Source organism: Silurus aristotelis (assembly GCF_946808225.1).
Source record: "Silurus aristotelis genome assembly, chromosome: 21".
In the NCBI taxonomy this organism is placed as follows: domain Eukaryota; kingdom Metazoa; phylum Chordata; class Actinopteri; order Siluriformes; family Siluridae; genus Silurus; species Silurus aristotelis.
This window is the reverse complement of record NC_139594.1, coordinates 11,382,631-11,397,883: the sequence shown is the minus strand read 5'-3', so window position 1 is coordinate 11,397,883 and position 15,253 is coordinate 11,382,631. Positions and strand designations below refer to the sequence as shown.

Here is a 15,253-nt window from a genome sequence, read left to right as displayed (position 1 = left end):
TTATTTATTTAGTCACTCATTTGATCTAGTCTTCTGAGATTGATGCATTTAACCTGCTGTTTGACATTCACCAGAGGACCATGAGCCATCTGCCAAAACAGCAACCACAGAGGGCTCAACAGAGCACCAAGAGGAGAAAACACAAATCGGTACAATAGTATTCTTTTTACCCCTGTCAAGAGGACAAACAAATGTCTTAATGTTTGAGGGCATCACAAACCGTTTCAGTTGTTTTCTAGTAAAGCTTATTAGTATGAGATGAAAAGCATTAAAACTAACCGTTTTTTTTTTTTCCAGTGCATCTGGAATTAATCCCCCTTAGTCTTCTCTATTCAAATATTTAAAATGACTAGAGTTAAGTGAAACCAGTTTAGAACTCAAAGTAATGATAGATATTACTAATTGGAGGGAAGCAAAGACAGGGTTGATCTTCAAAAAGAAATTCCATATAGATATATAGATAGAGACAGCTTTATTGTCATTGCATAATACAGGTACATGGCAACAAAATGCAGTTTAGCATCTACCAGAAGCGCAAAAAGTAGCAATTACACACACATGGGGTGTGTGTGTGTGTGTGTGTGTATGTATGTGTGTGTGTGTGTGTATATATATGTGTGTGTGTGTGTGTGTGTGTGTGTGTGTGTGTGTGTGTGTGTGTGTGTGTGTGTGTGTGTGTGTGTGTGTGTGTGTGTGTGAGAGATGTGATGTGAAATAATAGGCAAGATATAAAGTAAGGTGTGTGTGTGTGTGTGTGTGTTTATATGTAGATACATATAAATAGGATAGTAGTGCAGTAGTTTACACAGTGGAGCCTCCATACCATAGAGTGATTGAGTTGGTTAGTATGCTCTTAATGATGCAGTGATAAAAACTCGTTAGAATCCTTGGGGACATATAATATCTCATAAATGATAAGCCATACATAAAACTTAGTGAGGCAGGGAAAGAGAATATAACATCCTATAACATTTATTACCTTTGTTACAGAAGCTTCTGTCACTCAAACTAAAGATGAGGCATCATACAAAATTCTGTGTGTAGTAAGTAACATTATTTTCCATTTTCAGAGGTTTATTTTTTTTTTCTTGCATGTTTTGTATTTTTTGTTCTAATATATTGATAATTTTCCAACAGGTCTTTGCATTTAAATTTTAATGACTGTTGATGAAATGATTTATTTATTTTCTGGATGTCTGCCATAGGAATGTGACCAGACGCTAAACTTTATAAAAGATTACAAGCTACACATTAGTAGAGAAAAACACAAACAGGTGGGTTTCTTGGTGTGAGTGTGTGAGTGTGTGAGTGTGTGAGTGTGTGAGTGTGTGAGTGTGTGAGTGTGTGGGTGTGTGGGTGTGTGGGTGTGTGGGTGTGTGGGTGTGTGGGTGTGTGGGTGTGGGTGTGTGTGGGTGTGGGTGTGGGTGTGGGTGTGGGTGTGGGTGTGGGTGTGGGTGTGGGTGTGGGTGTGGGTGTGTGTGTGGGTGTGGGTGTGGGTGTGGGTGTGGGTGTGGGTGTGGGTGGGTGTGGGTGGGTGTGGGTGGGTGTGTGTGTGTGGGTGTGTGTGTGTGTGTGTGTGTGTGTAAAAGACGGACTCTACTCTGGCAGATGTTTTTTAGTTTTAGGCAGGTGTGGTTACTATAAATTAAGAAAATATTACTTTGAAAATAGACGTGCAAATAGATCAATAAACAAAATGAAAGTTAAAAGAATAGAAGAGAAATCCAAATCAAATCAGTATATTTTGTGTGACAACCCTTTGCCTACAAAAAAGCATAAATGTTTCTAGGCACACTTGCACACAGTTTTTGGAAAAATCCCAGACAGACATGATGTTTATCTCTGTGGGGGCCAAAATTTACTTCTAGGACTCCTTGCTCTTCTCTTTGCTGAGAATTGTTCATAACGTTTTGAAATTACTTCAGTGTACTTTCAAAGTGTGGCGCATTTCCCTCTAGTGGGGAAGAAGGACATGACAGGTGGTGCGCAATGAACTGCTGGACTATTATTATTATTTATTTATTTTTTGTGTGAACCAGTGTTCATCAATCTTCACGAATTTTTCTCTGTTAAAAATAAAATCCATATACTCAAAGCAAGCACAAACAATAAATTAGGTCATTAATGCAAGGTTTTTAAAGCATAAGTTTGGGTACCAGGAGGTAAAAGTGGAACCATTGTGTGAAAATAACTGTTACTGATGGCAAGTTAACTTAAGCAGGCCAATAAACATACTTTAACATAGAGAGCTTAAATTCATGGTTAATCTGGTGGGGGCAGAGGAAAGACCTGTGTTTGCCTTTGTCTTAAACCGCTAACATAAGATAAGACCTAACAAATTAAGAAGACATGTACACATGCTCCAGTCACATCAATAAGCCACTTCATACAATACGCTCCAGTCACGTCCATAAGTCACTTGACCTATCTTAATGATAACTGGATGAATACCTAATGGTAAAATCTGCATCAGTTTACAGCAAAGCAAAAATTGCTTCATTTAAAGTTGCATACAGTATTGCCCATGGAGAAAAAAAAAACCACATGATCGGTATGTAGCTCATTCTCCCGCTGCTGTAGACATGGTGTATTAGACAAGCAGTGCAAAATTAATGAAATGGTGTTCTTTTTGTTTATCATTTGTGCGATTTGCATTTGCTCTTTAGGTTCTTTCCAATTTGACATAGTTATTTGAAGATAATGGTGGTTCTAGTAGTTATAAAATGTTACAAAAAGGTTGGTTATACAAATTGCAGAAGAGGGTATATAGTGATTACTCAAAGTGAGTAATCTTACTCAAAGTGAGTAAGCAGTTTCATGGAAGCACCTAAAAACACATTCAGTCCTTCTTGTTTGACACCCCAACGCTGGATCCTGAACTTAGTTTGTTGCTTATGCTTAGCATTATATTGTCCATGACATTCAGTACAAGTACCTTGTGTCTTGTTGCTGTGCTCAGACTTGAATTAGTGTATGATCTGCGACATGAAACCGTCTTCCGCAGCCTCACCTTAATAGCAGAATTTGGCTGTTCCTCACCCAGTTTTAAGCATACCGCTGTTTGTTTCAATTAATAAGTGTTTCCAACCTATATAAGAAATTGATAGTAATTAGCATTTGGTTAATCAGAGTGATTGGATGGAAAAATCCTGACTTTGTGTGGGTGTACAAAGTGTGCACATATAAGAATTGATGCTAGTTTATCTTTAGGGTAATCACACCAAGGGTAATCACACCAAGTACTGATTTGATTCAGATTTTTTTCTACTTGCTCAATTTGCATTTTATAATATGCATTTTGTGAAACATTGCTGAAATGTTTCTACAACTTGTTAGAGTTCACCCGTGGAAAAGTTTATTGATTGGACCGGATTAGAAATAAGAGGAAAAAACCTATTTGAGCAACTGTAGTATCAGGCTGCAACATAAAACTCAAAGTGAAGTGGGTCTGAATGTCTTTTTATTCATACTTGCCATGCCACTGACCCCGCTGTGTCATGTGCCAATGTGTGGGTGTTGATAATAAGTTCGTAACTCTGTGTATTTAAACCCAGTATGCTTGTTGAAGCCGTTTTAAGTGCTTACTAATTATTTTCCTGTTTTTTATATGTTACTACAGAAACTAATTGAGTTGTTCGGACCAGGTAATATTCTAAAGAAATTTTCATTTTACTTGTGATGTTGGTGTTGAGATTTAGTAGTGCTTCCTTGCTGATATTGACTAATCATTTCTATATCTTATGTTCTTTTTTTTTTTTAGTCCGGTTTCAGGGTAGGTGCATTTCTTTAAAAATGTTTAATCAAAGATTAAAGCCACCACTTAAAAAAAATACTTTTTAATAAAGAAATAATCCAAAAATGTAAATGTTGATCTTTCTGGTTAGGAGCCATGTCTAAGATTAAAGTGTATCAGGACTTGTGGAACCGCCATACCAGTAAATCATTTCGTCCACTAATAGGTGAGATGTATGAAATTTTTACAGTATATGATTGTATTTTGTTGTCATTTTGTATACAAATAGGTTACAGTAATTTATATAATCTATAATTTAATCAGTGATTAATGTGTTTGATTGATGTTGCATTCATTTCTTTGTAATTATGCGTGTTTTTTTTTTCTTTTCTTTTCTCAAAATATTGCAACTTGAACACGCACAATATTTTTCCCCCAGGCCTGTCACTGCTTACTGTGTTTGTACAGAGGAACAGTGCAGTTAGTAAACCATTCTACCTCTGCCATGCGTGTGAGCTTAACATCCCTGTCTCCTCGGTGTCAATACACCTTACATCCACGCAGCACTACTTAAATGTCTTTGTAAGCATGTTCTTTAACAAATTATTCTGGTTAAGAATGCCTTGTTTACACATGATAGTACAACTATACCTTTACTTTGGAAAAATGTACAAATATTGATTACTCCTGCTATTTATTATTATTTTTCTTAATAGGCATACTCCAAACCAGATCTTGTATATCTTGGTTCCCAAAACTTGGACCAGTGTGCAAAAGAAGAAGAACAGAATCAGGGAAAACAAAAAATGGTCCTGCAAGTAAGTAACTAATTTGTTTACATTTCATAGTTTGCCATGTGGTATAATTTTATTTGTTTGCATTTTGTCTCGCGCATTCAATTAATTTTTCTTTCATGCAAAGGCAGCTGGTAAAAAAGGCCTGTCCCTTGTTTTTCCAATATACAAACAAAATTTGTCATCCCCAGCTTATTTGCAGTTAAGATGGACTATTTTGGACTTTTGTGGAATCAACCAATGTGTAATCATTACCGAATAATGTTAAATCATTGTGTCTAATCATTATTTAGATATAGCTATACAGAGATATAGTGAGAAGTATTGTAGAGCCTGGCGTCTCTTGTAAGGTCTTGCTGACTTAACATCTTTGGAAACTGTGTGACCTGTAAAACCTTAAGGTGATATGGTGGGAAACATGAATGTACTATAAATTTGTGTATGTAAGGGTTGAGGAGCACTCCTCTGCAGAGGCTGTATTCTAGAATGAATAAAGTTATTTGCAATAGCGTGTTCAGCCCATGTCGTTAACACGTTAACGTGTGAAAAACATGAACACGGTGAATTAAATCTTCAACAGTAATGAGTCCATTGATTTGATGATAGGTTTAGAGCACATGGTTATGTATCCCAACATAGTCATCAGCAAGTAGTCTCTGTGTACTGGTATTACCACTTTAATCTGCAATTGCTCAGCTTCCATCTATTTGTGTGATATGAGGGTGTGAGATTGCCATCAACTAACCAACAGTGATACTTTTTGTACTTGGTGAAGCAATGTATGTGTAAAGTCTGTGTCTATAAGGAAGACTAAATACTACAAATGTATTAATGAAAACTGTGTAATCCCCAGGTGTGTGAGCTTTCACCTCGGCAGTTTACAGGACTCCATAACCTAACGTATGAAAAATGTAAGAATTCGAATCATTTTTGCTGTCAGAGCAAATGAGAGACAAAAATATACTGCTAATGCATTTCTGTGATTCGCCTGTACCTTCCAGGCATGGAAATAATTGGAAAGCATAATCCAAAGCTGAGAAAATGTATTGAAGGTTAGTATGTTGTTGCTTTTTTAAACTGTGCATTTAGCTTTGTTTGGTTAATTCAAACCCACATTTCTTTGTTTACTTTATGAATTGTGTGCCAGTTCAATAACAGCGTTTTATCTTATGTTCTACAGTTGAGAAACGAATGACACTGGAGCTATACTCTGACAGTTGTGAAAGGAAGGTTCCGCTGCTTGGTACGCAATACTGCCTACTCTGGTAGTTGTGTAGATGACACACAAATGCTGTACTCTTACTGGCTACTTCTCCTATATGCACCTGTCCTAATTAGTTTATGAACAAATTGCTGCTACCATTTAAATTTTTTTTGTACCTTACTATTGTTAGGGCTTTAGTAACATTGATCTATCGCCTTGATATTTGGTCAGCAGCGGTCTTATGCAGAAATTTTTTTTTGTTTATAAATGGTATAGAGCATAAGTGCTTTGTTTGTGCAACGCTAATTCAATGGTGTAACTCAAATGGTATGCGTGTAGATACTGTATATGTAATGTGTAACATTTTTACCATTTCACAGGTCTGCAGTTTATGGTGAAATACACTACAACCCAGCATTGTTTCAAATGTGGTTATCTGTGCTTGCTGTGTGAAAAGAAGCTTTCAGAAAGGCAGGCCATTGTTCATGTTTTGCGATTTCCACATATGTTCACCTATCTTGTAAGTATTTCAGATAAAAATATTTAGCAAATTATTGTAAAGTAAGCTTGTAGAGATCTGTTATTATGGTGCGTTCAGTACCTCGTTGGATGTGTGTTTCTATAGGATATGGCCCATCCTGGTTCCTTGAGGAGAGAAGATTCTGAACAGGTTTCTCTTATCATGGATTTGGGGAAACAAGCAGAGAAAATCACTCCTAATACTACTTTGCGGGTCTGAACCCATTAATATTAATTTTGTAAAAAAAAAAAAAAAAAGGCAAATGTATAAATTGTGCTGTAACACATTTTTAAATGTGTTGATTGTCATAATTATTTTTTTATTCCTTTATTTATTTATTATTATTATTTTATTCCTTTTAAGAAAGTGGACTTGAGCATTTGGAAATTTAACGAAGTTGATAAAAGCTCCTTTACTTCTGGTGAGTGGTTTCCTTCTACGAGTGAATTTGATTTGACATAGACGAAAAGGTTTACTATAAAATACTTTATTTAGTGTTAACACTCTCAAGTATGGATTTTTTTGCTATTTTGTAGCTTTGAGTGTGTTGCAAGCACTTTGTAAAGATGAAGGACTGGGAGAACTTAAACCTACTGTTGTCCCTGGAGCAAGACTGGGTGAGTGAAGCCATTTATACATTTTTGTCTGTCATTTGCTAATGGATGGTGGGTATAAAGGTGGGCTGGTGTATACGTAGCACCAAAGCACTGGCCTAGAGTAAGTTGTGCTGTGCTAAAAAATGAAAATATTATAGTGGGTAGCTTATAAAATGATAAGTGAATGTAGATACATGGTGCCTATTATTATTATTATTATTATTGTTGTACAATAATGGGGCTACTTTAAGGGCTTTTTTATAATTTAATGAACAGTGAATTTTTCTAGTAGGGGGGGAGTGGTGGCTCCAGCGGTTAAGGCGCTGGGTTGCCGATCGGAAGGTCTGGGGTTTGAGCCCCGGTATCGCCAAGCTGCCACTCTTGGGCCCTTGAGCAAGGCCCTTAACCCTCTATGCGCCCGGGGTCCCTTACAAGGGAAATATCAAGGTCCGTGACGTCGGAGTGACGTAGGCCCGCCTTCCCGTGGGCTCACCACCTGCAGGAGGGACCGTAAGGGACGGTGCTGTAAGGATTGGGCAGCAGTCGAAGGCGGGGGCCTGCTTAGACTGCTGCCCCCGCGACCTGAATTACGGATAAGCGGGAGAAAGTGAATGAATGAATGAATTTTTCTATAATTTCTTAATTGATTAAATTTGAAACTTTTTTTTTTTCCCCAGTCTCCAGTGTCAAGGAGATTAACTCTTCACAGTGTGAAGAACAAGAGCGTACACCACCAGACACAAATAAAATAAACATTGAGGAAGCATGCACAGATACACCCATAAACAAAACAAATAAGCAGTCAAATTCAGAATATCCTGATCTCTTGCATACAAATCACAAAGAGCTTTCAAAAACCTCATTTATATCTTCACATCACGTACGGCCAGATGAATCTTCATTAGCCACAACACATTCAGATTCAGCATCTACACAGCCTCCAATTTCATTCCTACATGAAGAGCAATCAGAGCTGGGGAAATTGGACGAGAAGTCTGTGAAGCAAGAAGGATTTCCTGACCAAATTTCCACAAATGATGATCCAAATGTAAAAATGTCACATCCACAAACTCAAGACTCAAGTGTACCTCAACAGCAGAATGTAGAACTGGCACAAAAATCTGTCAAAGAGGTGGAGGCTCTGCAGAAACCAACACAGTCTCTGGCTTGCTCGGAGGCAGAAACCCCAGCAGGTCTGTAAAATTAACTTCTATACTTTACTTTGACAGGCACTGTATAATATTTAATTTAATAACATTTAACATTTTATTTATTATATGTGTGTGTTTATGTATGTGTATTTTTTTTTTATATTCTATTTGATTATGCATAAATTCAAACATATTCAGCTTTGATTGGTTAAAATATTTTGTAATATTTTAATTGATGTCTCATCAGAACAATTTAATGTGTGCTAATTGTAGTTGCACTAATATAAAGTACTAATTCATTAGATTGGCTTAAGAAAGTTGTACTGGCACTCAATAAATGTAGTATACTGTACTTGCATAGTATTCACCAGTACACTGGGATGGCATTATTGTTGCAGTTGCATATAAAATTTCTTAAAGTAATTATATGGTTTAAAGTAAAAGTCTTAGATTAACTTTAATGTTGTGGTCTATCCTTTTTGTTTTTGGTGCTTACCTTTTTCTTTTTAATATTTACCACAGTTCCTCTGACCCAGTTGTCAACTTGCACAAAACTTCAGTGCTACCTAAAGATGCCCAACAGACAACCTGTAATAGGTTAGTACTACAAAGAAAACTTTGATGTTTGATGAGCTAGATATGATTAAATGTAATATCAATAATTGGTAAAAGACAGAGGAATTAGTAAATGTAGGTAAATTCTTATAAACAATGGTAAGTAGGTGGAATTTGAGAAATCCATGTTTAAACTTTCATTTGAGGTGAATCATACCTTCAGCAAAGCTAAGTTTTGCTTGTAAAAGTGCAACAAAAATTAAAAATTAATAATGCTAGTCACCAAACTAAACCATTGTGCACTGAGGCACTTTGAGCCCAGGCACCAGTTCACCAGGAGAAAATCTAATTTTTATTTTAGAAAAGATCTTTGATTTTCATATCTCCTGATGTTTAGACCAGAAAAAGATTTGTGTTGGGTGCATGTCTTGTCCGTGTGAATATCTCTACAAAAAGAGACTGGGCACTAGGACAAGGTGTGAAACCTTCAAGACTAAATATCTAAACAGGTGATCTCATTCACCCTTTGCATACATCCAATCCCATGAACAAATATTGACATGTATCCTATGGAAATAATATATAGCTTACTTTTAGTTTCTAAACTGCCCATAAACTTTAGAAAAGTACATATGAATAATGGAATCAGCTGTTTTTGTATTTGAAAAAAATAACAAAACTGCAATGTTTGTCTGCTGGCTGCCCACATAGTGTACAGTCAAATACCTTTGCTTCTATTCTGAGAAAGCATGTAGCTGAGCCCTGATAAAGATTACCTAGCAATCACAATTATATTGGTGAGACATGATTGTTACAAAAACTTTGCATTTGTATAAATGTCCACAGTGGTTGGTATGGCTGAATAAACAATCAAAATCCTGTACAATAATAACTGGTCTTGCTCTGTATAAAATCTTGAGGTTTATCAGCCACAACAACATGACTATATGAACAATGACTAAATGTGAACAGAAGAACAAAGTACCGAAGGAAAACTGGCTTAAGAGCAGTCAGGACCAAAGATGCGGAGGATGCTTCTAATACGACATGACCAGAGATACATGGCAAGTTTGAGCTCAATCTTTGGCGTCACTGAAGCAGCGCACCCATCTGACCCGAATGAGCATGAGAGGTTCTGCTGAGAAAAGTAGAGACAAATACAACACTGATGTACCCAACATTTTTATACTGCTACAGCTTATTGATGTTACTCTGTCTTTGGCTTGTGAATCATTTTATGCTGTCCTTCTATGGGTAATTTTCAGACCTATAGCAGTATTTACATTGACATTTAAATCCAGATTTTCTGATTGTCAATGTATCTGCTGTCTTTGGTTGCAGTAAGCTTTAGTCTGTAATGCAACTAAAAACTAAAATTTTAAATCCAGGTAATTTATGATTGTATTGTCCATAATTACTGATCAGCCATAACATAAACAAAAAACTGGTAGGTGAATTGAAGAACTTTGTTCACTTGATGCCAAATCAGTTCAGTCACTTTAATGAAATGATCAGGCCGATGTTTCAGTTAATATATTGGAAGCAGCAAAAATGGGCAGGCATAAGGATCCGAGTGACTTTGATTAGGAAGACTGGATCAAAACAGGTGTTGAGTTGTTCCTTGAAGCTAGCTAGCACCTAGCAAAAGTGGTTCAGGAAGGACAACTGGTGAACCAGGCAACTGGGTTATTACTCAAAGCTGAAAGTAGAGTGAAGGATGGCTCATGTGGTCCAGTCTCACAAATTGCTTAAATTATTATAGTTCTGGCAATGACAGAACTATAAGCATGCCCATGCTAACTCCACTGATAATTTTGACATTTAAATGATTTAGATCATCAAGGAAATCTTTCACAAAGATAACTTTTAAAAAAATATATACAAAAATGCAGTTTTTAAATTTCAAATTTAAATTAAAAAACAGATGAGCAACAAAGTAATTGACACGTATCAGTCTGGAAAGGCTTACAAAGCCATTTCTAAGGCTATGGGACAGCGAACAACAGTGAGAGCCTTGATTTGCAAATGGAGAAAACTTGGAACATTTAGTGAACCTTACCAGGAGTGGCTAGCCACCTAGTATTATGATAACTCGTACAGAAGCTCATAATGGAACAACAACAGAACAACATCTAAAGAACTGCAGGCCTTACTTACCTATTCTAAGGCTAGTGTTAAGAAATAAGAGACTAGGCAAAAATGGCATCCATGGGAGAGTTGCAAGGTGAACGCCACTGCTGACCAAAAAGAACACAAAGGGCCATCTGACACTTGACATAAAACATTGTTTCTCCCCAAATCTTTGGGGCAAATGTTCTGTGGCCTGATGACTCAAGTGGAACTTTTTGGAAGGTGTGCGTCTTGTTACAGCTGGTGTAAAACTAGTGCAGCATATCATCAACAAAACATAGAAGCAGCCAAACATGGGGGTGTTAGTGTGATGGTCTGGGGCTGCTGCTTTGCAGCTTTGGGACCTGGACGGCTTGCCATAATTAATGGAACGATTAATTCTTCCTTCACAGCGATGTGAAAGACTCATTGCCAGTTATCGCAAACATTTGATTGAAGTTGTTGCCACCAAGGTTGGCACAACCAGTTATTAGGTATGGGGGAAATTACTTTTTTTACATAGGGCCAGGCAGGTTTGGACAGCTTATTTTTCCTTATTAAATGAAATTATTTAAAAACTGCATTAATTTACCCAGGTTATCTTTATCGAAATGATACACAGAGTGACAAATATGCAACAAAAAAAACCTAAATTCAACAAATACTTTTTCAAAGCACTGTAAGCATCAGAGCTGAAGCATAGAACATTTGAAGAAAATTGCCTAGTCTAATTAAGCTAGCCTTCTCTTACATGTGGATAGCAACATGGCTGTGTCACTCACTTGGGCAGAGATGGCACCAGATGCTTTAGGAAGGCAAACTGGGAATTATTTTTTTTTTTTTAAACTGAGAAATAGCATGCAACACTGAGCTGAATAATGAAATACGATTTAATAACATAATGGTAGCAGGTTATTGAACAGAGCTGGTACATCTATTGTCAGTTGGACAATATGAGGGATTGGCAGGACTCAAATTAAGAGCTTGGGAGGATTGGGGTAAAGAGAATAACAGGAGGGGCAATTAATAATTCCTTTTTTTTTTTGTGGAGGCATGCAATTCAGTCGCCACTGGTAGTATGCTATAGAACAGAAAAAGAGGAATTTCCAAGGAAATTGCAGAGCAACAAGTTGTTTTAGATGATGTTGGTCCAGATTCAAAAATTGATAGGCAGAGGAGGACCTGATTGCTAGAGCCGAGAACAGGCAAATAAAGAATAAAATATAATTTCTCTCCTGGTAATAACCAGAAATACAATGTTGAATATACACATAGGCACAAGTACTAACAAAAACTAATTTAGGAAAATTGGGTAGTGAGAATGCTTTTTACCTCTTGTTATATTGATATTTACCAAGTATTTGTATAAGACACCCACAATAGAGATTGTTCAAAAGGATGATAACAAAGGCTAAGTCCACTTGGCTCACTGTCCTGTAAAGAAATGCTGTGTGGAAGTGTGGATATTTTTTTTATATGCCATGAAGAGTGAGGCAAGGTGACTTCAATAAGCAGAAAATGAAAAGTACTGGGAATTTGAAGCACAAACTGCTAAAAAAAAAAAAAAAAAAGTATATGATTGTGTTTGAAGAATACTAATTGTTGCATTAGCCAAACCAGCCACAGTGCATATGCTGATTTGAGCATTAGAATGTAGTGTATTGTGGGGTCTCAATGTATCCAAGTGGTTTTGTTGACCCAAGAGGCATCTACATACAGTACCCACAAAGTAAGTACACTTCTCAAATTTTTAGAAAATATTTTAGTATGTTCTCAAGGGTATATTTTAGAGTAGTCAATATGCAGCTTGTATGTGTAGTATAGATTAACTGTCCTCTGAAAATAGCTCAACAAGCCGTTATTGTTAAACTATTTGGAACAAAAGTGAGTACAATGCTTAGGGTGTACTTCATTTAACCATGAAAAGCCACATGTCCTTTTAATCATATTTTTGTCTACTTGACAGGACCATACACAATTGTGTATCTTGTATTAGAGAAGTTAAAATTTAAAGTTTTTAGTACAATTCTTTCATCTTGACCACTGTTCAACATGGCGCCTCATGGCAAAGAATTCTCTGAGGATTGGAATTGTTGCTCTCCACAAAGACGGCTAAGGCTATATGAAGATCAGTAACACCCTGAAACTGAGTTACAGTACAGTGTCCAGGGTCATACAGAGGTTTTCCAAGATGTGTTCCACTTAGAACAGGCCTCGCAAGGATCGATAAAAGTTGAGTCCTTGTGCTGTGTGTCAAGTGCAGAAGCTGACTTCAAAAACAGACACATGTTTGCTGCCAGCCTTGCTTTAGGGGTTGCAGAAGTGGAAGGTCAGCTTGTCAGTTTGCATGGCTGTCATCCCAGAAGAAAGCTCTTCTGAAGCTGGCTCACAAAGCCAGCAAAAGTTTGCTGAAGAGCATGAATCACTGGAACCATGTCTTTTGGTCTGATGGGACTAAGATAAACTTGTTAAAGCTTAGATGGTGTCCAGCATGTGTGGTGACCCCCTGGAAAGGAGTACCAAGAAAATTGTGTCTTTCCTACAGTCAAGCATGGTGCTGGAACCATCATGGTCTGGGGCTGCATGAGTGCTGCTGGTGCTAAGGAGCTGTGGTTCATTGAGGGAAACATAGATTCCAACATGTACTGTGACATTTTGAATCAGAATACGATGCCCTCCCTTCAGAAACTGGGCCGAACGGTGGTTTTCCAACAAAATAACGACACCAAACACACCGCCAAGAAGACAACTGCCTTGCTGAGCAATCTGAAGGTGATCGAGTGGCCAAGAATGTCTCCAGACATAAACTCTATTGAGCGCCATGGTGAAGCGCCATGCTCTAACATCCATCAGTTCCGTGATGTCTATGGAGGAGTGGAAGAGGATCCCAGCAACAACTTGTGCAACTCTGGTCAATTTGATGCGCAGGAGGATTAAAACAGTGCTAGATAACAATGATGCTCACACAAAATACTGACTCTTTGGACACAGTTTTAATGTTCATTTAAGGTGCACTCACTCACTGTTTTGACAATGGCTGTATTGAGTTATTTTTTAGAGGACAGTAAATCTATACCGCTATACAAGCTGCACATTGACTACTGGAAAGTGTATCCAAGTTTCATTTCTATAGTTTTGTCTCTTGAAAATATATAATAAAATGGTTGCTGAAATGTGAAGGGGTGTACTCACTTTGGAGAGAAACTGTATTAGGCAGATGGTTTTAATGTTATGGCTGAATGGGGAGTAAGTGCTGAATATCAAGATTATTGGGCTTAAATCTCTAATTAAATCTCATTAAATTTCATTTTTCAGCAAATTTTTTTTTTATTTTAATTTTTTTTTCTGTATGCATTGTGCATGTGAATGATTCAAATATAAATGAACCTTAATTCTGTAACCATGTATAGGATGCTGCCTGGGGGTCTTTGTTTTGTTAGGGATCATAAAGATTGGACTCTGGAGCAATGGATAAGATCAAGACAAGTTTTAGAGTGGGGTGTTGGGGTAAAAAAAATGGTAGGTGAAGTAATGGATCCATCCTGCCTTGTGCCTATAGTTTACAAGCCTGTGGGGACAGTGTTAAAAGGGTTGTTGCTGTTGGACAGGTCATCGCAAGGATTCATTGGGACATGAGAAATTTTTTCACTTGGATTGGCCACCAGAGTCCAGACCTTATCTCTAACATTGAGAATCTTTGGATTTCCCCCCCCCCCATCATATTTTTTTATGGTTTAGAAATGCCTACAATGTAACCTAATGTTTGTTAAACTACTATAATTCCCCAAATGTTAATGTAAAATGTTATTGATCTAGTGCAGGGGTGTGCAATCTTTTCCACAAAAGTCTGGTTTGGGTGCAGGTTTTCATTTCAACCAATCAAGGGCCACAAATGATAGTCATTAAAAATAAATATCATTAGATTTGAACAGGTAAAATTAGGTGTGGTTGGAACTTGCTTGGTTTGGAATGAAAACCTGCACCCATACAGGTCCTTTTGGACACCTCTGATCTAGTGGAATGTTGAGTGTTGAATGTTGATCATCATTGTCTCTTTTTCTTAAATTATCTTTGTGTATTTTTAAACTTGTATGTTGTGCTCAACAAATTTACCAACCACTGTGGAATTTAATCAAATGTCAATTTTATTTTGAATTTTAATTACATGAAATGCTTGGCATCATGATTCTTTTGGTTAAACAATCCTTTGTGTTAATGGGCCAGATGTTCCTTACATTTTGCCACAATCTGAATATTGAGGTCTTTTCTTTTCTTTTCTTTTTTTTTTTTTGGTCAAACAGGTTGTTTAAATGTATAAATGTTTGCTTGAGATATTGGTCCAGAGCTACAAAAGCACATGTTAGAAGAAGGCTACAAGAAGATTTTGAAGGGATCTCACAGAGTACTGTTTACAGTATCATTAAAAAATGGAAAGTGCTATCAACACAATGTCTAGTTTAGGCTATCTGTCCAAACTGGATAACCAAGCAAGGAGGACATTGGTCAGAGAGCCAATAAGAGGACAGTGGAAACTTTGAAAGAATTGCAAAGCTTTATGGCTGTGACTGGTCAGTCTGTGCATGTGACTATC

At 37.0% G+C, this 15,253-nt stretch overlaps 1 protein-coding gene across 6 annotated transcripts in view; it reads left to right on the top strand.

Annotated features, from left to right (window-relative positions):
• The window catches only part of LOC310716659 (uncharacterized protein), a 73,733-nt gene that overhangs the window by 13,441 nt on the left and 45,039 nt on the right, over positions 1 to 15,253 (top strand). For 5 of the 6 annotated variants that reach the window (XM_083523964.1, XM_083523967.1, XM_083523968.1 and 2 more), the window contains exons 16-32: positions 75 to 149; positions 991 to 1,043; positions 1,206 to 1,274; positions 3,620 to 3,644; positions 3,761 to 3,772; positions 3,885 to 3,959; positions 4,173 to 4,315; positions 4,450 to 4,551; positions 5,381 to 5,438; positions 5,529 to 5,579; positions 5,708 to 5,770; positions 6,112 to 6,251; positions 6,357 to 6,464; positions 6,615 to 6,672; positions 6,788 to 6,868; positions 7,525 to 8,040; positions 8,521 to 8,595. In XM_083523964.1, the coding sequence (XP_083380090.1) occupies positions 75 to 149; positions 991 to 1,043; positions 1,206 to 1,274; positions 3,620 to 3,644; positions 3,761 to 3,772; positions 3,885 to 3,959; positions 4,173 to 4,315; positions 4,450 to 4,551; positions 5,381 to 5,438; positions 5,529 to 5,579; positions 5,708 to 5,770; positions 6,112 to 6,251; positions 6,357 to 6,464; positions 6,615 to 6,672; positions 6,788 to 6,868; positions 7,525 to 8,040; positions 8,521 to 8,595 (1,704 nt within the window). The remainder of the gene's footprint in view (positions 1 to 74; positions 150 to 990; positions 1,044 to 1,205; positions 1,275 to 3,619; positions 3,645 to 3,760; positions 3,773 to 3,884; positions 3,960 to 4,172; positions 4,316 to 4,449; positions 4,552 to 5,380; positions 5,439 to 5,528; positions 5,580 to 5,707; positions 5,771 to 6,111; positions 6,252 to 6,356; positions 6,465 to 6,614; positions 6,673 to 6,787; positions 6,869 to 7,524; positions 8,041 to 8,520; positions 8,596 to 15,253) is intronic. The other variant, XM_083523965.1, reaches the window with a different exon arrangement.